The sequence below is a fragment of the Phyllostomus discolor genome, chromosome 1 (genome assembly GCF_004126475.2).
Source record: "Phyllostomus discolor isolate MPI-MPIP mPhyDis1 chromosome 1, mPhyDis1.pri.v3, whole genome shotgun sequence".
Lineage (NCBI taxonomy): Eukaryota > Metazoa > Chordata > Mammalia > Chiroptera > Phyllostomidae > Phyllostomus > Phyllostomus discolor.
Window position 1 is genome coordinate 116,678,695 of NC_040903.2, and position 25,741 is coordinate 116,704,435.

General features: G+C 45.6%; 1 protein-coding gene across 1 annotated transcript in view; it reads left to right on the top strand.

Moving 5' to 3' along the window:
* The window catches only part of HEXA (hexosaminidase subunit alpha), a 38,242-nt gene extending 21,910 nt beyond the window's left edge, over nucleotides 1-16,332 (top strand). Inside the window, 15 exon segments of the mRNA XM_028507104.2 lie at nucleotides 3,609-3,635; nucleotides 3,638-3,679; nucleotides 3,682-3,699; nucleotides 4,606-4,671; nucleotides 6,280-6,326; nucleotides 6,846-6,956; nucleotides 7,807-7,908; nucleotides 8,363-8,495; nucleotides 9,689-9,869; nucleotides 10,848-10,934; nucleotides 11,182-11,254; nucleotides 11,966-12,149; nucleotides 12,318-12,408; nucleotides 13,009-13,113; nucleotides 14,098-16,332. Of these exon segments, the coding sequence (XP_028362905.1) occupies nucleotides 3,609-3,635; nucleotides 3,638-3,679; nucleotides 3,682-3,699; nucleotides 4,606-4,671; nucleotides 6,280-6,326; nucleotides 6,846-6,956; nucleotides 7,807-7,908; nucleotides 8,363-8,495; nucleotides 9,689-9,869; nucleotides 10,848-10,934; nucleotides 11,182-11,254; nucleotides 11,966-12,149; nucleotides 12,318-12,408; nucleotides 13,009-13,113; nucleotides 14,098-14,161 (1,331 nt within the window). The 3' untranslated portion in view covers nucleotides 14,162-16,332.
* Nucleotides 16,333-25,741: the final 9,409 nt, after the last annotated feature.

Sequence of the window (25,741 nt, forward strand, 5' to 3'; positions counted from 1 at the left end):
TCCTTGTTTTTCCTATAATGGGGTCTACCACATGACTAGTGACATGCCAGGGGAGGGTCCAAAAGGTATGACCAACAATATGAAGGACCAGGGGGTCTAAACCACATGAACAGCGATGTGCTAGGGGAGGAAGGTGAGGGCATAGTTTCACCCTGCATTTGTCTATTGCTGGGAACCCTGGTCTTCTGCCCTGGTGACCTTCTGTACCTGGCCTAACGTTCCTACTCTGCTCATGCTGTCTAACTGCCTATCATATCAGTGTACATGTGAAATAGCTGTTGCAGAGAATAGAAAAAATAGCAGTGGCACAGACAGATTTTCAGGGCAGCATCAGGGGCCCAGCCAAGATGAGAGACCATGATTTTATCAGTGACCCAATCTAGTTGATACATGATTTATCAGCCGAGAGTTTTGTCCACTGGTTGCAACAGAAGAGAGGTTGTTGAGAGGACTGGCTAGAAAGTGAGGTGAGAGCCCACCACATCTAGGGCAGGAGGGAAGCAAGTGACAGCAGGAGAGGATTGACAACAGAGAGGAGTTGGAAGGGTCTAGGGCCAGCATGTGGAGATGGTTCACCACCAGGACACTGGGGATAAAAGGATCTCAGAGTTCCATGTCCAGCGACCTGTCTGTGATGAATAAAGCAAAATTATGTTTAAAAAGGAGACACAGGGAAGAAAACTAACAGTGGCTATCTCTTCAGAGAGGGGACAAAAGAGGGATACCAAAGATAATTTATTGTTTGTTTTAAACACTGTACTGTTTGAATTTTTTCAACCTTTCAAATTAAAAAAACACACAAACTTTTCAGTGAACCCTAAAAGAGCAAGTTCACATGAGAGCAGGGGGATGAGGGGGCGTGGAGATGAGGAGGCAGTGGATGTGATCTGGTCCCACCCTTCCATTGTTGCCATGGGAGGAAATGGGAGCCTGATGAGACTGGCTCAGCTTGGCACCAGCAGAACCAGAGCTAGAACCAACCTTTCCTGATTTCCCAGCTCAGTGCTCTGTTTTCTGGGCTGCTTCCTGAGCACTAAAGGCTTCAGAATTTCCTGCTGCCCTCCCCACCCTGCCCCTCCAGCAGATTGTGAATGAGCCCATGAGATTGCTGGCTGGTGGGCTACTTCCTGTCCTGAGTCTCCCACACCTCCATGCTTCTCTGTGGGTGTGTGCAGAGGCGGCTGGCCTGTCCCCTGCCTATTTCCTGCTTTGTTCAGAGTAGCAAGTTGGAGGTGGAAAACTTCAATGATACTCTTTACATTCTTTGAAGTGACCAGTGTCCTTCCATTTTGCTAGCTCTCACATCACCACCTCCCCCTAGTTTTTCCCCTCAGCTTGTTTAAGCAACAGCCCAAACCCAGATGAGTCATTGAGAACACTTAGGACAGGGATTTTTTACCAGATTGGTGGTGAAGGGATGAGCCCTTAAATTAGGAGCATTGTTCTAGAGGGAAAAAATCCATTCATTTTCATTAGATCTTCAAAGAAATCCCCTAAAAGATTATGGATTTAGACAGCAGAGTGGAGGTGTGTTTCAGAAAAATAAGATATAACAGCAACAACAACAATTAGTTGTTTTCTTGTCTTCCATTTAATAATTCAGATAAACTGGGTATTTGTATAGCCTCTCTTGTTCTCCAGATAGTGACCATGGCCGTTACATACAGATTAGTTGTGATTTCTCCTCAGTTTGGTAGACTGAGGTTCAGAGGATTAATACTAAGCCCAGAGCTTTTGCCCTCTCTTGGATGGCTGCCTGGATAAATACACAGATGAGCTTTCCACACAGTGAAACTGAGGTTCTGTGATACGTGGCAGAGTAGGGACAAGGAGGTAGAGGTGAAGGCATAGTGTGACAAGGGATATTCTTTTATAGTTTTCTTCACCCACCTTCCAGTTAAGCCCTCCTTGGTTTTTGTTGTAGGGGTGGCTTGGGGAGCTTGGGATGACCCTAGAGGTTCTGCTTTGGAAGAGGTCCCTGAAAGCCTGATTGTCCTGTGTTTATGGGGATGAGTTTTTTAGGATTTAGAATGCAGTTGTGAATTGGCCTGGCCCAGAGTAGCCTCAGATTCCCTTTTCCCTGCATGGTTTAGGCAGGTGAGGACACAGGCTATTTACTGGGAGAAGAAACAATGGACCCCTTATTGTTCCATCTTGGCAGACCTGAGAGCTGGGGTGCAGCCAGGCAGTCATGTTCAGGAGGAGTGAGCAGTCTTCCTTGAGATGGTTCAAGGCTCTTGGTTTCTTTCTGCCTAGAGATGTATAACATTTGGGATTCTAGTTTGGTTCTGAGTTCTCTCTCCCTGCCTTCTGCCACACCATTTTGTCCCTGACTTTGTAGTCTTGTAGGAAGTTGTGGTTGTTGTGCCCATGGGAGTGCATGCCAGAAAGAATAGAGAAAAGGAGTTCATTGAGGTTCAGGCTTGGGACAATACAATCGCAACTGCCCGGAAGGTCACAGAGAAGAACCAGCAGAAGGGCAGAAGAGGTAGCATTGATATTTTGGCGCTTTTTTTCCCAGCATATATTGAGCTCTATAAAACTATATTAGCTCTGGCTGGTGTGGCTCAGTGGATTGAGCACTGACCTGTGAACCAAAGGGTTGTTGGTTTATTCCTAGTCAGGGTACATGATAGGGTTGTGGACCAGGTCTGCAGTTGTGGCATGTGAGACACGACCAATTGATGTGTCTCTCACATGTTGATGTTTCTCTCCCTCTCTTTCTCCATTCCCCTCTCTCTCAAAATAAATATTTTTTTTTAAAAAAGACTATATCAGATTGTATGTTAGCTCAGATTGGGTGGCTTTCCACTGTTGGGAGAATTCTACCTCGGATGGAGGACCTGTCTGGGAACAGGAAGGAAGGAAGCAGGATGGGCTGATGATCATGTGCCTTTGCTGAGACACCAGCTGGATCATCTCAGGCCTCCTGTGCATAGCAGGTTTTCTGTCATCCTCTTCATCTGCTCACATTAGCTCTGGCCTTTTACAAGGTTGGAAGCCTTATGTGGAGCCCTCAAGAGCAGCACTATGTCTAGTGCTAGTCTGCAGTGTGGTGAGAAGCGTACACACCAGAATGTAAAATGTTCCCTTTCCTAAGACCCCACTATGAAAAGAAAAATGTCAGAACTACACAATGTTTTATTCTGATGTAATTGATTTACATTCTTGCATCATATAAGCTTCCTGTGTGGTGACCAACCAGTAACTTAGTTTACAAAGCAGCAGCTAATTAGTAGGCCACATTTTGAGTAGCAATGCTCTGGAGCTGCCTCCAGTTTCAAAACAGTTGCTGAGGTCTTGGAATGTGTGCTTGGACTGTACCAAGCCAGAAATAATAGAGTCCTGGTTACAAAGGGCTGATGCCAGATCATTCATACGTGGTCAAGGCACCTTACTGGGGAGAGAAAGGAACACAACCAAAATGAAGAAGTTGAACAGGTGACTAGGTAGCACATGTGCCAAGGGTGTGTGCCTGTCCTCCCTTCCTTCTTGCCACAGGCATATGAGCTGAAGGGTCTAGAGCTAGGGATCCTCCTGTAGGGCTTTGGTTTTGCCTGTTGCCTCTGGTGACAGGTCAGCCACACTAAGTTTACACTGTCTTGCAGGAAAGCAGCATACATTGGAGAAGCATTCATTGTTGTCCTCGTGGTCACTCCTGGATGTGAGCAGCTTCCTTCTTTGAGTCACTGGAGAACTGTAAGTGTCACTCTGTTCCCATTCTAGAAGAGCAAGCACTTGTCTGGAGCTATATCTCTGGGTGGCCTGGCCTAAGTCGCTGGTGCTAGGCCTAGAGCCCTCCATGACTGCAGGGACCAAGGGCCACCAAGTGCCAAGAGCCACAGAAGGTGAGTTTTTCCTATGGGCTCTAACCAGTGTCTGCAAGCTGACTGGGACTGTCACACTGGCTGTTCAGTGAGTCCCATGAGACACCTGCTTTCTGGACTGAGCATAATTCTGTTGCCATTTTAGGAATGTGTATACATGTGGCTGATTTTCTCTAAGAGATCCTACACAGGGAAGAGGAGTTTGGTCATTTGAACTGAGATTAGGTCAAGTCCTGTGACTGCCTCCTGTCTTCCCTGATCAGCATCTGGGGACTTCTCACTCTCCAAGTAAAATTCAGTTCTTGACTTCTTCCTCACATTCCTGGATAGGGTAGCTGAGGCCTGGGGACAGAGGGAAAGGAGGGTGGTTACAAGGGCTTTGGGAGTGTTGGAACCTGGGCTCACCCCTTCAAGCATCGCTATTCCCTTTGCCAATAGGAGACTTCATACTTTCCACTAAAGTCTGTTGGGAGCTAATACTTCTTAGAGGGAAAACTGACCCACAAGATAAGTAGTGGTTTACAGAGGACTCTGCTTCAGCATGATCCTCATCATGTGTCACCTCCTAGGGCCTGCAGGGTCCCTAGGTGACCACCCTCCCGCTCTGGCCCCAGGCCTGGCCAACCTGCAGCTGCACTGATCTGGGGATGTGTCCTCTGGAAGAAAAACAAATGTGATCTTGCTGTTGTTTTTTAATCCAAAGATTTATACAGAATATGGGGTCTGCACTTTGAGAGTAGAAATCCTTAACAACGTGGGGTCATTTCTGTCATTCCAGACACCCTGACCATAAACAATGAGCAGAGTTTCCTCCTGTCTGAGACGGTCTGGGGAGCTCTCCGAGGTAATGAGGTGGGGGCTGAGGGCTGGTGCTGGGAGAGAGAACGAGGGATGATTTCGGACGGCTGGCGTCGGTGGAGTGGGAGGACATGACTGGAGGCTCAGCGAATACTCCCATTGGAGGGATTTTCTTTGTGAGGACCAAGTAGAATGTTTCTCCACGCCCTTGAAGGGGTGTTCTCCTTATAGCTTCCCCTAGAGGTTGACAGGTTCCACCTGTGCACCTGAGCAGGCACTCTGGGGCAGCAGTGGGAGACCCTGCAGGCTGCCACTCCGGCCAGCGGGGACAGGGAGCTAGGGAGAGGGGTGACTTTGCCACAAACACTGCCTGTTCAGCTCTCACTAAAGATGCACAATTGGCCAGGTTCTTTAAGGAGGAAACTATATCAAAGAAATACATAAATGTCAAAAAAAAAAAGGCAAATAGTAGTAAAATATGTAGGATTATACTATTTGGGGAGAAAATTGGGGCTTTCTTAGCTAACAGGTAACAGGCCCATGCCCTTCCTCTTAGTTACTGAAGGAATTTGGTCCCTAGATACAGACTTAGCCACATACCTGTACTACTTTTGGTAGAACATCCGCTAGTAAAGGATGAAGGACATTCTCAGAGTTCCATACCTTGGTTTGGTTTGTCTGCATTCCCTTGCCCCTCCTCTCCCCTCTCCTATGTTTTGGAGAGATAGCATGCCTACTCCCCTTTCTGCACTCTTGTGCCTTTTGTGTGAGTGCTAATGATCAGTTTGGTGGGGGAGGTAAAATCTGGAACTCTGGAATGCTGGGTGTCAGAGCCAGAGTGGAGAAAACTCAAAACTCTTGTGGCAGTGTGCCTCGAATTGGGTGCTGAGTGACCACGGAGTCTTTCATTCTGAGAATCCGAGGCTCTGGGATTCCTTTGTGGGGCTTCTGCTAGGTTTTCAGAGGTGAGGCTGCAGAGCATACAATGTTCTGGACCCCACGTGCCTGCCTCGGACCTAGTCGGAATCTAGGAGTCTGTGCCCTGTGAACTGGGACAGTCCTGGGCGGCAGCTGCCTGCTGCAGTTCAGATCCACATGATTGGGTTTCTTCTCAAAATATGAAGAGGAAAAGGGGGTGATTCTTTGTCTTCTAGTCCACCTGTGGACTAGGCACCTTGGAAACTCAAGCTTATGATCGCTTTTTCACAATTCATTTGGGAGAAGTGCCTGGCAGCACACCGGGGATTCTTTTTCTCAGCTCCCTTAGCTCCAATGAGTAGTATCCTTAAAAACTCTAAACTCCTTGCAGGCTGACTGTCCCAGCATCTGTCCTTAAAAGCACACATCTTAATGTTCTTGTGAGTTCAGGCCTTTGGAAACATGGGTTAGAGGTGTGTGGGTTTTGAGGGTTAGTGTGTTCCTAGAAGGGATCCTAAAACCCCTTACACTGGTATCTCCCAAAATAAAATAGAGTAAAAATTGATACCAGCTTCCTAACACCCCCTGTCATAGTGTCGTGACCCATCAAGCCTACGTTACACTCACATTCACTGGGTGCCCAGGCATTGTCCTCTGCCACACTGGGCACCTCCCAGATGGATGCATCTTTTCCTACCTCCCTAAGTCTTTGTCCTGCCTCTCTTCTCTCCTGTAGGTCTGGAGACTTTTAGTCAGCTTGTTTGGAGATCTCCCGAGGGCACGGTGAGTGTGAGACCTCAAGAAATAACTCCTTTTAAGTCTCGGGTTTGCTTCCAGTGTCCAGAGTTCTGGAAATATCTTATTTTGCTTTCAGACTGAGTCCTAGTGGCTTGAGATGGCCTCAACGACAGTATATAGGCAGACATGGGTGGAGACTGGTCTGGTACACTTGGCCTGTTTGGAATCACTGTAATTTAGTTCCCGAGTCATTATTCAGTAATGACCTTGAGACCACACTTCTTTGAAGAAACAACGTCTTATCAGTCAGTGAAATGCAGATTCTGTAGGCTGAGTGGCCTGTGGGATGGCTGTATTCAGTAGCCTGGGACAGATGCTGTCTGGACAGGTCCTGCTTGTGGTCACTGGAGTAGAGGTTTGAAAGGGCATTTGGGGAGATGTTTACCCTGCCTAACAGTCACCGAGTGGCTTTTCAGGGATCTCAGGAGACTTGTTTTCTTCCCACCCCACCTTCCTGGTAAGTTCCCTTTGGATCCTGACAAGTTTAATGTTTGGTCCACACAGTTCTTTATCAACAAGACGGAGATTGAGGACTTTCCTCGCTTCCCTCACCGGGGACTGTTGTTGGATACATCTCGGCATTACCTCCCACTGCCTAGCATCCTGGACACTCTGGTACCCATGCCTTAAAGCCTTCTTTGGGGTAATGGGGAAAGGGATATCCCAGGTGCCATATTCCTAAAGAGTTACAGAGAGAATGTAAGTAACTTTATGAGCTCCTAGGAAAAATGGAAAGGATGATCCACTTGGAAAAAAAAATAACAAGAGTGATTTATGGTTTAAATCTACTTCACTGGCAACTATAGACCAATGTCCAGGCTGTCTCCAAGGATGCAGAAGGTGGTTTGGGGTATTGGCATCTTTGACCAGTGGAGCTAACTTTAGTTTAGTTAGGACAAGGTTGTAGGGAGTTGTTCCAAAGCTTTAACTGGGCACATTCCTGACTAGCTTGATTGAGTTGGATGGGCTGGCTTGTTAGTGGTTGCTGATCCAACTTGAGTGTCTGCCTTTTCCTTTATTCCTCTGGTAGAACCAAAGGAGTGGGGACATCCATCAGTCATGGCTTCTGAGATTTATGGGTTATGGGGCTATTAAATTCACAACAGACCTCACAATTTGGATAAATACTAGTCAGGCTACCCAAAACAAAAGGCAGGAGGAGTGTTAGTTTTCAGGGTGTTTGGGGGCTTTTGGAAGACTCCAGAGCACCATACAGCTGCAACTCTCAGAGTGGCTGCAGCTCATCTCACAGAGGACACACTGCTTTGTTGTCAGCCACCTTGATGTGCCTGGAGGGGAGAAGGAATATGCCGATGGGAAGGGCTGATAGAACCTAGGGACACCTATAGGATGCTGGGGCAGACTGAGGGGGTGTGGGGCAGTCTGAAAGTCTGCCCAGCTTCCCAGGTTTGAGGCTGTACTGGAAAGCCTGCGATGAGTTCACAGTGTGTGCTCTGACTTACAGGATGTCATGGCCTACAATAAATTCAATGTGTTCCACTGGCATCTGGTTGATGACCCTTCCTTCCCATATGAAAGTTTCACTTTTCCAGAGCTCGCCAGAGAGGTATGTCTTGATTTCACCTTGACCAAGCTTATAGGATGATGTTTGAGCCTACCTGTGGTGCTGCTGGAGAGCAGGGCACCAGCTGTCCTCCTATCCAGCCAGTTTCAGGGACAAACTGGCTCAGGAAGGGAGCTGTATTTGGAGTTAGGAGACCTGGGTTCAAAGGTCACAGGAGATCATCTTTCCTGGTCTCATTTACTTTTTACTTGTTTATTTATTTTCTTTCAGGTGGGTATAATACCTCCTTTGTTCGTCTCACTGGCATTGTGACATGGAGACAAACAATAGATATGATAGCTTGTAGGAAATTGTGAACAAGTTCCATAAAGATAGCCCCTGATACCAAAGGACTGTGGGTAGATTTTCTGATATCCAGGGAGTCTTGGAGGCATTTTTAGTATCTTCTAATCTTCAGGAAATGAGATCCTTAAGGGTGTGTGTGTGCGCCTTTCAGGGGTCCTACAACCCGGCTACCCACATCTACACAGCGCAGGATGTGAAGATGGTGATTGAATACGCGCGGCTTCGGGGTATCCGTGTGTTGGCAGAATTTGACACTCCTGGCCACACTCTGTCCTGGGGAAGAGGTAAGAATAATGCCAGGGGTTGGAGGAAATCTGCTTCTCCTCTTCTGAGGGCTCTAGGACATCAGCACTTGGATGTGGCATGCTCCCGCCCTTGGTCACTGGAAGAATGTTTTCTGTCAACCTCTTCCACCTGGGAATTTAGATAGGCAGAACTTACTTGGGCAAAGGAGGCCACTTCTTACTATTAAAATACGGACAAATTCTTCTTAGATGTCCTTGTCTTTTTTTCTTCTTTTAAAATTATATTTTATTGATTATACAGTTGTCCCAATTTTTCCTCCCCCGTCTGCCCCCCTCCATCCAGCACCCCTACTCCCCCAGGCAATTCCCACACCATTGTTCATGTCCATGGGTCGTGCTTAATGATGCACCTGCAGGCTGTCACACCCTTGAGTGAAAGATTTTGCCAGTTTGGCTGAACTGGCTTTGCTTTTCTGCCTAAAGGCAGTATGAGAGCAGCCTTTGGGAGTGTGGGTGACCCCTGCTGGAAGCAGTGTGTCAAGGCAAGAGTGTGTGTACTAACAGTTGTCTGGCTATAAACCCAATCTTGACTATGATTGTGGATATATTTGTATGTCTTTTTTTTTTAAGATTTTATTTATTTATTTGAGGGGAAGCGAGGGAGAAAGAGAGGGAGAGAAATATTTATGTGCAAGAGAAACATGGATCGGTTGCCTCCCACATGCCCCCATTCAGAGGCCTGGCCACAGCCCAGGCATGTGCCCTGATCAGGAATTGAAACAGCAAGCAGTCTTTCAGTTCTCAGGATGATGCCCAACCCACTGAGCCATACCAGTCAGGGCTATTTGTATTTCTTTGACTATGAGTAAGCACTCATGATCACCAGTGTCTTTGAGTCCATGAGTGCTTCTGCCTTGTGTGAGCATAATGTTTATGATGTGATTGTCTTAGGACAGAGGTGTCAAACTCATTTTCCCTGGGGGCCACATCAGCCTCGAGGTTGCCTTCAAAGGGCTGAAATAATTTTAGGACTGTATAAATGTAACTATTCCTTAACTGTTAAGGAGTTGAAATTACATTCAGCCCTTTGAAGGCAACCATGAGGTGGATGTGGCCCCCAGTGAAAATGAGTTTGACGCCCCTGTCTTGGGTGACTTAATGTCCTTATGTATGTGACTATGCATGGGGGTCTGTGTATTTGTGATACTTGTGTGGGTTCTCTACTGGCTTAGGTATCTCTGGATTATTGACTCCTTGTTACTCTGGGTCTCAGCCCTCTGGCACCTTTGGACCAGTGAATCCCATTCTCAACAGTACCTATGAGTTCATGAACACATTTTTCTTGGAGATCAGTTCTGTCTTCCCGGATTTTTATCTTCACCTTGGAGGAGATGAGGTTGACTTCACCTGCTGGTATGAGCCCTTTGATCTTCCCATCCCGGCCTCACGAACTGCTTGCTCAGAATAGAGCTTGGCCCCTGACAGGCTCCCTGTCTCAGGTGTTCCTCAGGGACTAACCCCTGAGACAGCATTCTGTCTCAGTCCAGATGGCTCAGGACTTGAGCCTTTCCTCTCTCCAGGTATAGAGAGGCCCTGCCTGATTTTGGCAAGGCTGTGAATGTGAAACTCCCCTTCCTCTTAAGGATATTTCCCATAAATACCCTTGAGATGTTTATGGGAAAACCAGCTCTAGGCACAGAATTATCTTGTTAAAATCCAGGAGAGGGAAAAATAACCTCTGCTTTTGAAGGTTTAAAACAGCCTGTTGAAGAGTCAGGATACAGAGAAACTTGAGACTGGTAGATGGCAGTGTCTGGTTAGTGTTAAGCTGCGCGTCCCGAACCCTCAGGTCTCCTTAGCTCGAGAGAGGTTGAGGGGCTCCTTTGAGAAGCGGGCACTAGAACTGGATCTGGGAAAGCAGTTTGGCTTTTTCAAGACATAGAAGAGGGGAAGCACATTCCAAGAGAAAAAGTGATCAAAATATAGACGTTGTGGGGCAAGGGAATGGCAGCAACACTTGTCTCCAACTGAACAGAGAGTGAATATTAAGGGAAAGACAGAATATGCCTGGGGCGGGGGCTAGGATGTGCCAGAGGCCTGGGCCTCAAGACCTTGGAGCCACATGTCATAATCCAGAGAGATCAGTGTGTGTTCTCTCCAAGAGTTTGAACTAAAGCTGTTCAGGTCCAGGCTCAGACTTCCCCAGCCCCTGTCAACGGCTCCTTTATACAGTTTGTTTGCCCACACCTTCCATATTTGCGGCCTCTGAGATCCTCAGCTGATTGTTATTTCAGGTGAAAAGGAAAGTTGTGGGAAGCCAGGTGACTAATCCCTAAACTTTGGGCTTTTAGAATGTTAAAAGAATTAATCTTCACTTTCTCTGGGATTTAGGAGATCCAACCCAGACATCCGGGCCTTTATGAAGAAGAAAGGCTTTGGTAATGACTTCAAACAGCTGGAGTCCTTCTACATCCAGATGTGAGGAAGGAAAGAGGGTGGGCAGAGTCCCTTGGGTCGCCTCCTGTAGGGGACCATACTGCTTGACCACTCTCTGAGCCCCTTAAAAAAGTCCCTTGTCCTCTATTTTCAGGTTTGGAGTGGTCAGTTCCAAATGGGGGAAGACACTGCTTAATCAGGAACGGGCCCCTAGCTAGGCTCAACCCCTAGAGCACTGGCACCGACAGCCCGCGGCCTGAGCTGAGCAGACGCTCTCTTTACTCTCCAGGCTGCTTGACATCGTCTCTACCTATGGCAAGGGCTACGTGGTGTGGCAGGAGGTGTTTGATAATAAAGTAAAGGTGAGCCAGAGGCAAAGAGAGAAGGAGCCACCCTCAGTGCCTCCCTCTGGGCTCCCAGCCTCTACCTGCCTCTGTACAGACTGATCCTCCCAATTTGGATTAGGCTCTAATGTTCAGAGCACTCGGAGCTATCTCTCCTTTCCCCTTAGAAAGGTTGAAGGGGTCTGGGTGTGGGTTTTGGAGCCTCTATATATCTTCCCTCACTATAGACTGTGCAAGTTATTTCTGCTGATAAGTTACTTGGGATTCCTGAAACTGGCATAGTGGATCAGGTGTTCTTGTCTGAGTCATAGACTAGGGTCTTGCAGGTCTTCAAAAGCAAGGTTGCCTTCATCTTCACTGCTGATCAGTAAGATCCCAGCCTCCTGCCACATGCAGGGCTCTGTGGGAACCTTGTCCCATCCTCAGAAACATCTGGAAGCTCTTGACATGGTAGCTTCTGATGAGTCTCCTGGGCCCCACTGCTTGTCTCCGGTAGCTCACAGCCAGGATTACCATCTCAGTGTGGAGAAAGACAGGGAGGAAACAGCAGGGAGCTCTCCTGCCACCTGTGGAACCCTTGACCTCCACCACTCTGAGCTAGGAGCTCCATGGTCAGGAGCTGCTGGGGAGCAGAAGGGTCCACATCCCCTGGCCTGATGGTATGCATAACAATGTGGCCCAGGAAGCTCCTTGGCTGTGTGTCATTCTACCATTTGACCTTTGTGACAGGTTCGACCAGACACAATCATCCAGGTGTGGCGAGCAGAGGTACCAGTAAGCTATCTGAAGGAGCTGGATAAGATCACCCAAGCCGGTTTCCGGGCCCTGCTCTCTGCCCCCTGGTACCTGAACCGCATAAGTTATGGCCCTGACTGGGAGGACTTTTACATGGTGGATCCCCTGTCATTTGAAGGTAAAAGCAGGGCACTCTCCTCGCTGACCAGAGTAGGCTGGGCTGGGGCACGGTGGGAGGCAGGAGGGTCTGGCTGGTATTTCAGGTTGGGTGATGAAACAGTCTGTCTGAGGAGAAGGTGGCAGAAGGGAAACCCTAGAGTTGTCTGTCACTGCTGTTCTCCCTTAGGCAGCCCTGAGCAGAAGGCTCTGGTGATTGGTGGCGAGGCCTGTATGTGGGGAGAGTATGTGGACAGCACAAACCTGGTCCCCAGGCTCTGGTAAGGGTTTTCTGAGGACATGGAGGCTTGGGTCTGTGGGCATGCGGTCTCCCTTACAGACTAGTCCTTTCCTTTGAGGCCTCAGAGAAAAGGGGCATTGCAGTGATCCTTCTGTTTGTATGTAAGACCCACTGTTCACCTGGCTTGCACTCTGCTTCTCCAACAACGTATTAGGTTATGTAGGGTAGAGGTAGAGCGATGAGGCCTGACACACGAGGTGACTTGTTCAAGATCCAACCCGGATGACCATGATTCCTGTAGTGAGACTTCCCTAGACTCTCTCCCCAGCAGCCTCACCGAGCCTGAGCAGTGTGAAGCTGACATTTTCACTCCTGTTACTGCCACTGCCACCACAGTCAATAACAGTTCAGGATGTCTTTAAGACTATGGTTGCCACACCTGTGGGTCACTGTCCACATTTAATGAAGTGCAAGCTGAGCCTTGAGGTCCCTGGAAACCCTTCAGCCAGGCTGTTGCTCTGAACAAGGTGTTGGTCACATCCCTTGGCCCTGAGCCTAAACAAGAGCCAGTAGCCTGTAGGTGTCCCACCCCTTTGCAGGGAATCCAGGGTCCAACTGGTGCATGCCCTCTTTCCTCCAGGCCCAGAGCAGGGGCTGTTGCCGAGAGGCTATGGAGCAACAAGGTGGTGACTGACCTAGACTTTGCATTTAAACGTTTGGCACACTTCCGCTGTGAGCTGCTGAGGTAAGCAGGCTGTGGGACCTCGCCAAGGAGGTGGGAAGGTCAGGGGATTGGGACTCCTTACCGATGGGGAAAGAACACTCAGTAATAGCTAACACTTACAGAGGCTCACTACATGGTAAGCACGGTGCTTGGTCCTTTACAGGCATTATTATTTCGTTGAACCTTAACCACAGCCCCATATAGTATTAGATATAGTTTTATCCCCCTTTTAGAGAGAGGCATCTGAGGCACAGAGAGGTTAAGTAACTTGCTGAAAGTCACTTAGAGGCAGGGTTCGAACCAGGCCAACTTTATACTCAGCCATGCTTTTATGGGCTCTCGTGACTGTACAAGATGGTCATTTTCCTGATTGATCCATCAACTGGGTCTGAGGACCTGAAGGATACAGCGCAGTGCAGAGCAGAGCCCCAGGCCGAGAGCCAAGCATGGTGGGATTCCCTTGCGTCTCTAAGCATATTGCTTATTTGGATAATGAAGGAGGCATGCCTAGGGGCGAGGCTGAGACTAAGACAGGTTTTCATGCTCATGGGGATTGGCAGCACCTCAGTCCCCCACCCACCACCACAGTCATGGCATTGTAAGAGTCCTTGTTTTGGGGTGGGGGGCCTCATTGGGCCAAGAGTACAGGGTACCCTCAGGCATCTCCCTCTTTTCTAAAGGAACTGAGTGTCTGGGACTAGGGTACAGAGACAGGCAGGCTAGAAATAGGGAGGTGCTCCCCAAAGTTCCTGGGTGTTCCTGTATGAGAATTTTACCTGGAGCACATGTTCAGAATGCGAGATTCTTGCCAACTCTTGGCCCATGCCAAGTGAGACTCTCTGGAAGTAAGCTCTGAGTAAACTGGTGTGCAGGGACAGTTTGCCGCCCGCTGAAATGGGGGAAGGGAGGGAAGACTGTTGGTTGCGATGAAGGTGTTGCTAAGGCCTAAGTCTGACCCCCATCTGAGTGGTGCTTCTCACCCTGTTTCCACACATTTTCTTGCAGGCGAGGTGTCCAGGCCCAGCCCATCAGTGTAGGCTACTGTGAGCAGGAGTTTGAACGGACCTGACTGAGCAGTGCTGGGCACCGAGGAGGGTGCTGGCCCTAGAAGAGTGGTGGCGGGGCCGGGCTCCCACTGCATCCCAGCTGGGGGTTGGAGCCCTTGCCCATGTGCCACTGTGCCTGAGAGAAGGGGACTGCTGCTGGTGTCCAATAAAGAGTGATGTGGCATTTTTCTACAATGACCATGGATTACATGGGTTAAAAAAAAAGTGGGTGGCCCTGGGTAGGGGAGCTGCCAGGACTGGCCTTCTGCACCTGAGAGAGGTGAGGCTCAGTGTCAGCCCCTGGAGGGATCTTGCAAATTGAGGGCTGAGAGGCTTTCATGCTGTCCTGCCCCTTCCACCCTCACAGGTAGTCCGTATGCGTACCCCCACCCTCTAGTCACTTCCCTCCAGGTGGGGAGGTCACTTAACCTCCCAGGCTTCTATATATGGAAGAAGATATAGGGATTTAAAGAAGTCCCAGGCAGTGGCAAGAGCTCCAGACCCAGCCTTGCCTGGAATACCCCACTCCTCTGTGATGTTCACACATTTCCTCCCCAAAGAAGAAGAGCTTCCTTCCGTTTTGGGTTTCTTGTTACTTCAATTTCATGCAACCATTATTTAAATGTTATAGGACACACATTATGATCTTGGCACTGTGATGGGTGTTGAATATGAAGGACTTGGTCCAAGAGGCCCTGCTCAACTCCCCAGAAAGCCAGCAACTTCCATCTTCCCACCCATGTTCAGTCCAATGACATCATTTCAGAGAACTGATGGCACAGCTGAGACCATGGGAAGAAAGCCCTGGGCGTCTAGGAGGTGGGTGTGTGGCTCTGGAAGAGAGCCTTTGCACAAGTGACAGTTTTTTCCCCAGGAGGAAGTGGCTCCTGGTGGACCCAGGCTGCCCCCTGGTGGTTTCATGTTCAGAAGCAACAGTGCAGCCCACTCTGGGCAATCGTGGGCAGCATCTGTTCGCACGAGGGTTTCTTTCACAGTTAATTTGGTTCTTTTTCCTGGTTCTGAGACAGAAAGACAATGGAGAGGTTTTCGGGCATTTCTTTCAGGAAGTTTCCAGGTTTGTGGACTCAGAAACTTGCAGAAGGCAGGCCTGAGAAGGGATCTAAGTAAAATTTGGCCCTTAAACAGCATCCTTCAGTCCCTCTGTCATTCTCCTTGAGGACCTGGCTGGAGGTAGGCCAGCCCTGCCTTCTTGCACTGTTTTCTTTAGGGACAGGCTGGGCACCTTCTACCTACAGAGCCCTTTTGGGAATGGGGTTTTCACAGGGCCCAGAGGAGCCATGCCCAGGGCTCTGGCCTAGAGAGACACCACATGCACCCACCAGAGGAGCCCCTTACCTCCATCACCCAGAGAATCTGTGGGATTGCCCCAGGCAAGGGCCCTGCATGAGTGCTGCCGTACTTCGGTTTTGCCCCTGCATCCTTGATCATAACTGCCGCGTTGCTGTTGTTTGGGGTAATGGTAAATGAAAAGATCAGCCACAACACCGTGTCAGGTCAGTGAAGGACCCAACCATAAAACCATTTGTGTTAAAGCAGTAGGTTCTATGATTTCTTATTCCTGTTGTAAATATTTTGCTTAATGTTATTATTTTTATAATTAAAAAAACACTCTGTGTGGCCTGATCAAACACTTCAGTGATGGGATGTGCTGTTTCCAACCTCACCTCTGCTCCTGTGAGTCCAAAGATCATCAGACCTCGAATTGCTGACCACGACAGCAGCACATTCTGTCCCAATGCTTCCCCGCCTCCGCTGCCTTCCCCTGGACTGTGGATTTAGTGCCGCGCCCTGCCCACAGCCACACTACACCAGGCTGCCTGTGTTCTCTGGGCACCACCAGGGGGCGGAGAAGAGCCCAGACTCTTTTCCTCCTTCCACTAATAGGGCACAAAGTCTGTGCTGCTCTCCTGTAAATCTCGCAAGGATGCAAAGCAGACCTAGTGGGAACAAAAGTAAAGGAGTGAATGGAGGCTGGAGAACATTCAGCCCTTCTCCTTGGTAAGAGTTGAGGCCATGTGCCAGGTACCCTTTCCTTCTTGGAGTCTGGTGTTTTCAGGTCACCCCAGTAGACTAGCACAGGGACGGGTGGGCAGAGGACTTAGGTACAGGCGCTCCACAGTGATAGAGGGGGGTCAGCGAGGGAGTGATGGGAGCCGAGGGTACTGGGAAAGGGGTGAAGAAAAGATTATGTGGTGTAAACTGAATTTATATAAGTAGATATGCATGCCTACTGACATTATTAGCACTCTAAAATTTAGGTTTTTATGCCTTTTGTCAATGGCATTTGTAAGATTAGGCCATAACAATTGTGTGTCATACAACTTTTTTTTCCACTAAGAAAGAAAAGTAGGGATTGGGTGCTTGTCTATTAAAATCATTCTGTATTTTTTCCTTTATAAATAAATAACTCTGAGGTTTTAAAAATTAGTATCTTTTTATATAAACTGTTGATATGTATAACATAAATCCGTATTAACTCATTTCAATAAAATGTTTATTTGTTTAGTTTTTTCATTAGTTTTATCTTTATATATAAATTTTCAGTCCCCACAATTGTTTTAAAAATCCTTTCTGAAGCAACGTGTGTGTATGTGAGTATGTGGGCTCCTACATTTTGTCAATAACCTTCCTTATTTTGACAGTAATTATTGTACTCTAACCACATCCATGTTATGTCTTCCCTACCACAGTATGTTTTTTAAATTTATTTTTTTATTGTTCAGTTACAGTTCTCCTCATTTTCCCCCACTGCTCACCCCACCCTACCCTTCCCCCTCATCCACATTCAATCCTCCCCCCACCATTGTCTTTGTCCACGTGTCCTTTATACCTGTTCCTTGACCCTTCCCTTTCTTTCCACCATTGTCCCCCTCCCCTCTGGTTACTGTCAGTTTGCTCTTTATTTCTATGTCTCTGTTTCTATTTTTGCTTGCTTGTTTGTTTTGTTGATTAGTTTCCACTTATAGGTGAGATCATATGGTATTTGTCTTTTACCACCTGGCTTATTTCACTTAGCATAATGCCCTCCAGTCCACATGCTGCATTATGTAGAGGCTCTTTATTTCAGAGGTCGTTTTGTTGGTTTTTTTGTTGTTTTGTGAGTGTTTTATTTGTATATTGTTGTTTGTAGTATTCCATCATATAACGTACCACAGTTTTTTTTTATCCCTTCATTTACTGATGGGCATTTAGGCTATTTTTGGCATCTGGCTAGTGTAAATAACGCTGCTGTGAACATTGGGGTGCATAGGTTCTTCTGAGTATTTATTTTTTATGATTTCACATATTTCAAACATAAAAATGTAGCGAATATCAAACACAGTATAACCGCCACCTACTTTATCACATCTTAATAGTCATGTTTCCTTCAGCTTTTTTTAGATGAAATATTATTTATATCCCTAGTTCCAGTCCCTTCCCAAAATAACCACTTCTAAGAATTCATTTCCTCTGGATATCTGATACTTAGCTGTGATTTTTCTTCATTGTTAATAATTCTTTATGGCTTACTTTATAGCAAATTAGAAAGGGATGTCTTGGAACCCACTCAGAAAAGGTGTGTGAGAGGAGACAGACCAGCTGGCAGGCAGATGTAGGCAGGGGAGTGGGTGCATCCGTGCAGTGTGGGTGTGCTGCTGGACATGACAAGGGAGCGCAGTGGGGGTATCTGTAATCTGTGAAAGAGAATTCAAACATGGAAATTCAGAGAAAACTATGGATAGATATCTAGGCTCTCATAAGTCAGAAATTTGAACAAAGAAAGATACTTGTGGAGATACATCCAGCAGAACAAAAGCACTTTGACGTTTTTACGTGCTCGCCGTTTCAGGCGCTGATGTTAACTTCTTTAAACCTCTCCCAACCAGTGAGGTATGTATCAGCATTTTCCTCACTTGAGAAATAAGTAAACAGAGTTTAAATGAGGTGTTCATGGTTACACAGCTAGGCTGAGTCAGGACTTGTACTTAAGGGATATGGATCCAAGCTCACCCAGTTAATTCTGCCCTACACCACATGGAGCCGTCGGCCACTGCCCAACACTGCACCGGACATCTTGCTCTTGGACACCGCATTCAGACATGCAGTCAAGCTGGGTTCTGAGCTGCATTTGGTTTCAAGTCCATTTCCTACCAAACCACTTCCTTGTGGATTGCTTCTTTCTCTCAGCATACAAATGGGCACAATTTCCCCTGTCTTTACTCTCAGTCCTGCTTTTTCTCAGTCAAGTTGCCTGAAACTACTGCAAGTTTGTCTCCACTTCTCACCCAGTACTCATGAAAGTGCCCACTGAGGCCAACAATAACTGACATGTTGCCAAATCAAGGGACGTTTCTCAATAAGAGTGTAAAACATTAGGCCTTTCCTTGTATTTTGAGATTTTGATCACTCCTCCTTTGAAAGTATTTCTTCTCAGACTTTTGTGACATTCCTCCCTGAGTTTTCTCCTACATCTTTCATGCTTCTCAACCTGCATCACAACTGTAGCAAACTCCCATCCAATAACCAGTCATTCTGAAGGGTTTATTTTCTTTCCTCTTCTATATGTTTTTCTCAGTGATCTCATTTACACTCATATCTGCAGAATATAAGTCATGCCCGCTCTATATGAATAACTCTTAGATCCATTTACACCTTCCATCTGCACTGCCCCTGTCTTTGTATACACCTGTCACATCTCCTCTGAACTTAAGACAGGATCCTGATACATATGCCTTGAGTCTTCTAGAGTTATCCTTTTAAACTACAAGTCAGATTATATCATTTTCCTTTTTAATTTTTCAAAATTGCTCTATTGTCCAATGCCCTGGTATTCTAGTCTTTTCCTTCAAGATGATGTGTTTTGAGCCCTCCAATCAACATTTCATGTTGCTTTATCTGTATTAGACAAGACTTTGGTAGTTGCAAGGCAACAACTGCAGCTAAAAAGATAACATTGCCTTGTGTCAATGCATGCTTCACCTAATAGGAGTCAACAATTACATGATCCTAGGAATAAACCCAATAGAAAACATACAAGAACTTCATATAGAAAAATACTAAATTTTTGGAAGATACAAGAAGGACCAGATGTAAATATACAATGTTCATGAGTAACAAGACTCAATATTGTAAGGATTTTTCAAAACAACCTGTAGATTAAGTGTGATTCCAATTAAAATGTAAATTTTATTTTAAAATTCTTTTTCTTTTTTTAATCCTCACCCAAGGATAAGTTTATTGATTCTTAGAGGAAGGGAGGGAGAAATCTTAATGTGAGAGATAATATCAATCAGTTGCCTCTCAAATGTGCCCTGTTGGGGATCAAACCTGCACCTGACCTGTGTACCCTGACTGGGGATGGAACCTGCAACTTTTGGTGTAAAGGATGATGTGGCAACAACCCAAGCCTACCGGGCCAGGGCTATTTTTTGTAATTCTCAATCTAACAAATAATAGTTTGTCCAATATAGGAACAACAATGCATTTGGTTATGGATAAGTGAAATAAATGACAGCAATGTTATAAAAGATGTGAGGAAAGCGTTGGAAATACTCTGTTATAAGGCTCTACTGCTCGTGAAGTATAGTGTTTTTGAAAGTGGACTTAGTTGTAAATGTATTTTATAAACCTTAGGGAAAGCCCTGAAAAACAAACAAAAAAAAGTATAAATGGTATATTAAGAAAGGAGAGAAAATAGGCTCATATAAAACGTTCAAGGAGAATTTTGGCCAAGATGGTAGTGAAAGTAAACGTGGTACTCGCCCCCTCCCGCAACTATATCCAAGTTACAATTAAACTACAGAATAACCATCATTAAGAACTGCCTAAAATCTGGCTGAATGGAAATCTTACAACTAGGGATTTAAAGAAGCTACATTGAGAATGATCGAAGGGGCAAAGATGGGAACAGGCTCATTCCACACCCATGTGTGGCAGATAGAAATTGGAGGGATATCTCAGCTGTGGAGGTTCCACCTAAGGAGTGAGGGGTCCCAGCCCCACACTGGAAATCCTAGCCCAGGGTTACAGTGCCAGAAAGAGAGGTCCCATTAACTCCTGTCTCTAAAAACCAGCAGGGATTGAGGCTGAGGGAGACAAGCAGCTGGAGCCACAGGCAGTTCCTCTTAAAGGACATGCACAGGCTTACTTAGACTCAGTCTCTCTGAACTCCAGTGCTGGGGAAGCAGCTTAAAAGGCACCAGAGACACTAAATTGTCTGACATAAGGGCAAGAGCTTGGGGGCAGCTTTCTCTCAGAAGTGCCGGCAGAGACCATTGATCCTTTTCTGAGCTCTTCCTACCCTCCCTCCCACCCCTGCAGCCCCACTACACAGAACTGGCAGGCAGGTGCCATATCTGAGACTCCATCAGTCTGGCTCACACTGTTTTCCCCACCCTGGTGATTCCTTGAGTCTTAGACCCACCCAACTTTCAGGCCCACCCAAGCTATTTCCAGTGGTTTTTCCATACAAATAATCTGTCCTGGCTCATCCTTCAGATTTCCCTAAAATCTCTCAAACAAGCAGCATCTGGCTTCAGCATGCCCCATACCTCTCACAAATTGGCCCCCAGCTGGGCACTAGCAGCAGCCAGCCTTAGTTCGTAGCTTGGCTTCATCTGGGTACCTTCAAGTTCAGCACAAATAGCAGTTACCTGTAGATTGCTTTGTATCTCATGGGTAACCCCAGGCGGAACACAGGTGGCACCTGACCTTGGCCAGCATCCCCTGGGGAGGCCCCAGAGTCAGCGCGCATGGTGGACAGCTTCAGATAATGCCGAAGTACCATTACCCAACTACCTCCACAAATGACACTCAAGGGGCAGACTTAGTGGGCACCAGAGCCCTGTTGTAAGTTCTGCTCTGTGAGGTACACTCCTGCACTGCTAATCCTCCATGGTGGTTAGTGTGTGCAGCCAGTCCTTGCAGTTGATTGGCCTGGAGTAAATACTTCCCATTTATGTGCCAAGAGCAATAAAAAAAAAAACAACTACAAAGGGACCGTGTACTCAATCCACATGGGGCACACCTCAACCCACATGGGGGGGGGCACAACTTGGGTGATCAGGGGGGCAGTGCCATTGGGCCCTATAGGGAACCTACTACATTAAGGCACATTACCAAGCCCAGGAGATGTAACAGATCTAACTAATAATAGGAACAAACACAGGGAAGCTGCCAAAATGAGGAGAAAAGAAACATGTCATAAATGAAAGAGCAGAACAAAACTGCAGAAAAAGAACTAAACAAAATGGAGACAAGTAATCTACTAGATGAAGCATTCAAACACTAATTACTTGAACTTAGTGTGAACTTCAACAACATAAAAGGGACAAGTCAGAAATAAAAGATGTATTAACTAAAATGAAAAATAATTTATAGGAAATCAACAGTAGAGTATATGAAGCTAAGAATCAAATCAGTGATTTGAAATATAAGGAAGCAAAAAAAATTCCCTATTAAAACAATAAAAAGGAAAAATAAAAAATTAGAATAATGTAAGGAACCTCTGCAGTAACTTCATGTGTTCTAACACTTGAAAATTATTGGAAAAAAAAGAAAGAAAGAAAACTTCCCTAACCTAGTGAAGGAAATAGACATACAAGTCCAGGATATGCAGAGAGTCCCAAACAGTATGAACCCAAAGGGGCCCACACAAAGACACATCATAATTAAAATGCACAAGTTTAAAGACAAAGAGAGACTCTTAAGCAGAGAGAAAAGCAGTTCATTACATACCAGGGAGTTTCTGTAAGACTGCCAGCTGATTTCTCAGCAGAAACTTTACAGGCCAGAAAAGATTGGTGAGAAATATTGAAAGTGATGAAAAGCAACAATGTACAAATAAGATAACTCTACCCAGAAATACTGTCATTTAGATTCACAGGACAGACAAAGAGCTTCCCAGACAAGAAATAGCAAAAGGAATTCATCACCACCATACCAGTACTATACGAAATGTCAGAGGGTCTTCTTTAAGAAGAAGAAAAACAAAAGATAAAAAATATAAACAATAAGGTGGCAGTAAATATATATCTATCAACAATTGAATCTAAAAAACAAAGTTCTGGCCAAGATGGAGGCATAGGTAGAAACCTTTCACTTCCTCACACAACCAAAAGGAGGAAAACAACCAATCTAAAATCAATAAACAACCAGAAGTGCCAGAAAATCAGACTGCATGAAACTCTGACAACCACAGAATTAAAGAAACAATCAACCAGACCAACCAGACTGGTAGGAGAGAGACAGGCTGATGTAGAGAAACTGGGGCAAGGGGGCAGACCGTGTGGGCGGTCTGCTGAACGGGAAACTGAGACTCAGAGCTGACTGTGGACTATGGCAGGGGTTGCCATGGTGGGAGAAACCCCAGTCTCACACAAGTTTGTTGGAAATTGGGGCTAGAGCCCAGCAAGCAAGCTGCATTTTTCCCTCTCTGACCCCTCCCCCACAGCACCACAATGCAGCAAAGAAGGCTGCCCTGCCCTGCCAATTACCTAAGGCTCTGTTCCCTTACAACTTAACAGGTGCGTGGAGACAAAGAAATATGGCCCAAATGAAAGAATAGAGAAAAACTACAGAGAAAGAGCTAAGCAATGAGGAGATAGCCAACCTATCTGATGTGGAATTTAAAACACTGGTAATCAAGATGCTTATGGAACTGATTGAGCTTAGTAAAAAAATGAAAGAACAAATGAAGGCTACCCAAAGTGAAATAAAACAAAATATTCAGGGAACCAACAGTGACAGGAAGGAAACCAGGACTCACATCAATGATTTGGAGCAAAAGGAAGAAAACATCCAACTGCAACAGAATGAAGAAACAAGAATTCAAAAAAAAAAAAAATGAAGAGAGGCTTAGGAGCCTCCAGGACAATGTTTAATGTTCCAATATCTAAATTATAGGGGTGCCAGAAGAAGAACAACAACAGCAAGAAATTGAAAATTTATTTGAAAAAATAATGAAGGAGAACTTCCCCAATCTGGCAAAGGAAATAGACTTCCAGGAAGTCCAGAAAGCTCAGAGAGTCCCAAAGAAGTTGGACTCAAGGAGGAACACACCAAGGCACATCATAAATATACCCAAGATTAAAATGAAGGAGAGAATTCTAGAAGCAGCAAAAGAAAAGGAGGCAGTTACTACAAAGGAGTCCCCATCAGGCTGTCAACTGATTTCTCAAAAGAAATCTTGCAGGCAAGAAGGGGCTAGAAAGAAGTATTCCAAATCATGAAAGGCAAGGACCTGCATCCAAGATTACTCTATTCAGAAAAGCTATCATTTAGAATGGAAGGGCAGATAAAGTGATTTTCAGATAAGGTCAATTAAAGGAGTTCATCATCACCAAGCCCTTATTATATGAAATGTCAAAAGGACTTAACTAAGAAATTGAAGAAGAACAAAAACTATGAACAGCAAAATGACAACAAACACAACTATCAACAAGTGAACCTAAAGAAATAAAAAACAAATACTAAGCAAACAACTAGAACACGAACAGAATCAGAGAAATAGGCATCACTTAGAAGGTTTTCAGTGTGGGGGAGGGGAAGAATGGGGGGAAGGTACAGTGAATAAGAAGCGTAATTGGTAGGCAAAATAGACAGGGAGAGGTTAAGAATAGTATAGGAAACAGAGACCTGGCTGGCGTAGCTCAGTGGATTGAGCACGAGCTGGGAACCAAAGGGTCCCAGGTTCGATACCCAGCCAGGGTACATTCCTGGGTTGCAGGCCAGAACCCCCAGCAACCACACATTGATGTCTCTCTCCCTCTCTCTCTCTCTCTCTCTCTCCCCCTTCCCTCTCTAAAAATAAATAAATAAAATCTTAAAAAAAAAAAAGAATAGTATAGGAAACAGAGAAATCAAAGAACTTATATGTACAACCCATGGACATGAACTAAGTGGGGGAATGCTGGAGGGTTGGGGGGGTGCAGGGCAGAGTGGGGATAAAGGGGAAAAATTGAGAAAACTGTAATAGTATCATCAATAAAATATACTTTAAAATAAATAAAAATAAAAAACAATAAATGAATGAGCAGTACAAAAACAGACTCATAGATACAGAGAACAGTTTGGCAGTTGCCAGATGGGAAGGGGGTCAGGATGATGGGTGAAAAAGGCGAAGGGATTAAGAAGTACAAATTGATTTTACAGAATAATCATGGGATATAAAGCACAGCATAAGGCATAATATTCTAATAACTATGTATGGTGTCAGATGGGCATGAGATTTATCAGAATGATCACTTGGTTATATGAGGTCTGTCCAGAAGGTATCCAGCCATATGTTATGAAAAATAGAGGGACTTATTGATGAAAATATAAGATACAAGAAATACTGTTCATGGGACAACGATGCCTCAGTCCCCTTCAAAGTAGGCACCTTGGGACCTCCCACAGTTCTCCCAATTACCATCAGCTGCCCCATTGTATTTTCCTGAATCTCATCAATGCTCTGAAATCTCTTCCCTTTCAAAGGTGATTTTAGTTTTGGGAAAAGCCAGAAATCAGAGGTTGCCAAATCTGGGCTATAGTGGAGCCGAGCCACCTGGATGATGTGATGTTTTGCCAAAAACTCTGCACAAGACATGATGCATAAGTAGGCACATTGTCCTGATGAAGCTGCCAATCACCAGTTTCCCATAGCTATGACCTTCTTAATCATCCAAATAGTTTCTGCAGAGGGATGTTGAAGCTTAACACAAAATTTGATGCAGATTCGTTGCTCTACTTGCTCAGTCATCTTTAATGCGACAGCCACACAGTACACACGCTCACTCAACAGCATCTACCACCCCACTAGTACAGTGAGGTTTCATTGATCACACATGCACATTCTAGTTCCCCTCTCTTTGGCTGCCAGGTTACATCAATCATGCAAACTGTTCTCATAATATTAACAATGGCCGGACTTGTTTTGGACAGGCCTCATATAATGTCTAATCACTGGAATGCAGTCTTGAAACAAATATAATAATGTATGTCAACTGTAATTAAAATAAAAAATGATTTAAAAAACAAAAATAAAGTTGTTTTTTTTTTGCTTTTTCAACTTGGATTGTCACAGTCACCTCTGCTTACATTCCATTAGCCAACGCATGCCACATACTATGCCCAAGGCAGCAGAGTGGTATTGAGGCAGTATAGTAAGAAGCTTGAAAAATTCCTGGGCAAATGGAGTAGGAAAACTGAGACAAGATAATTCAACAAGGCCAAACAATTTGAAAAATTGACAGCCAGCTAGTGAATTGCAAGTCCTTATCTTCCCTAAGGACAATTGAGAGCAAATGGTTTATACCTCTTCTCCTTACCATAGAATATATAGCATAAATCACCCTGGTCATGGAAATAGAGGACAGAGACCCAACTATTGTCATTTGTGCTAGCCGAACCCAAAAATGAATGAAGTCAGGGGAACAAATAACAAAACTTTATTAGAGCCAGACAGACCCAAAATAAAAGTAAAGTAGGAAAGCTGACAAGAGAATAATCCTAAACTTCCATATACTCTCATTTTAATGCATCAGCACATTAAAAATGTATCTGAGCCCTAGCTGGTGTGGCTCAGTGCATTGACCTCCAGTCTGTGAACCAAAAGGTAACAG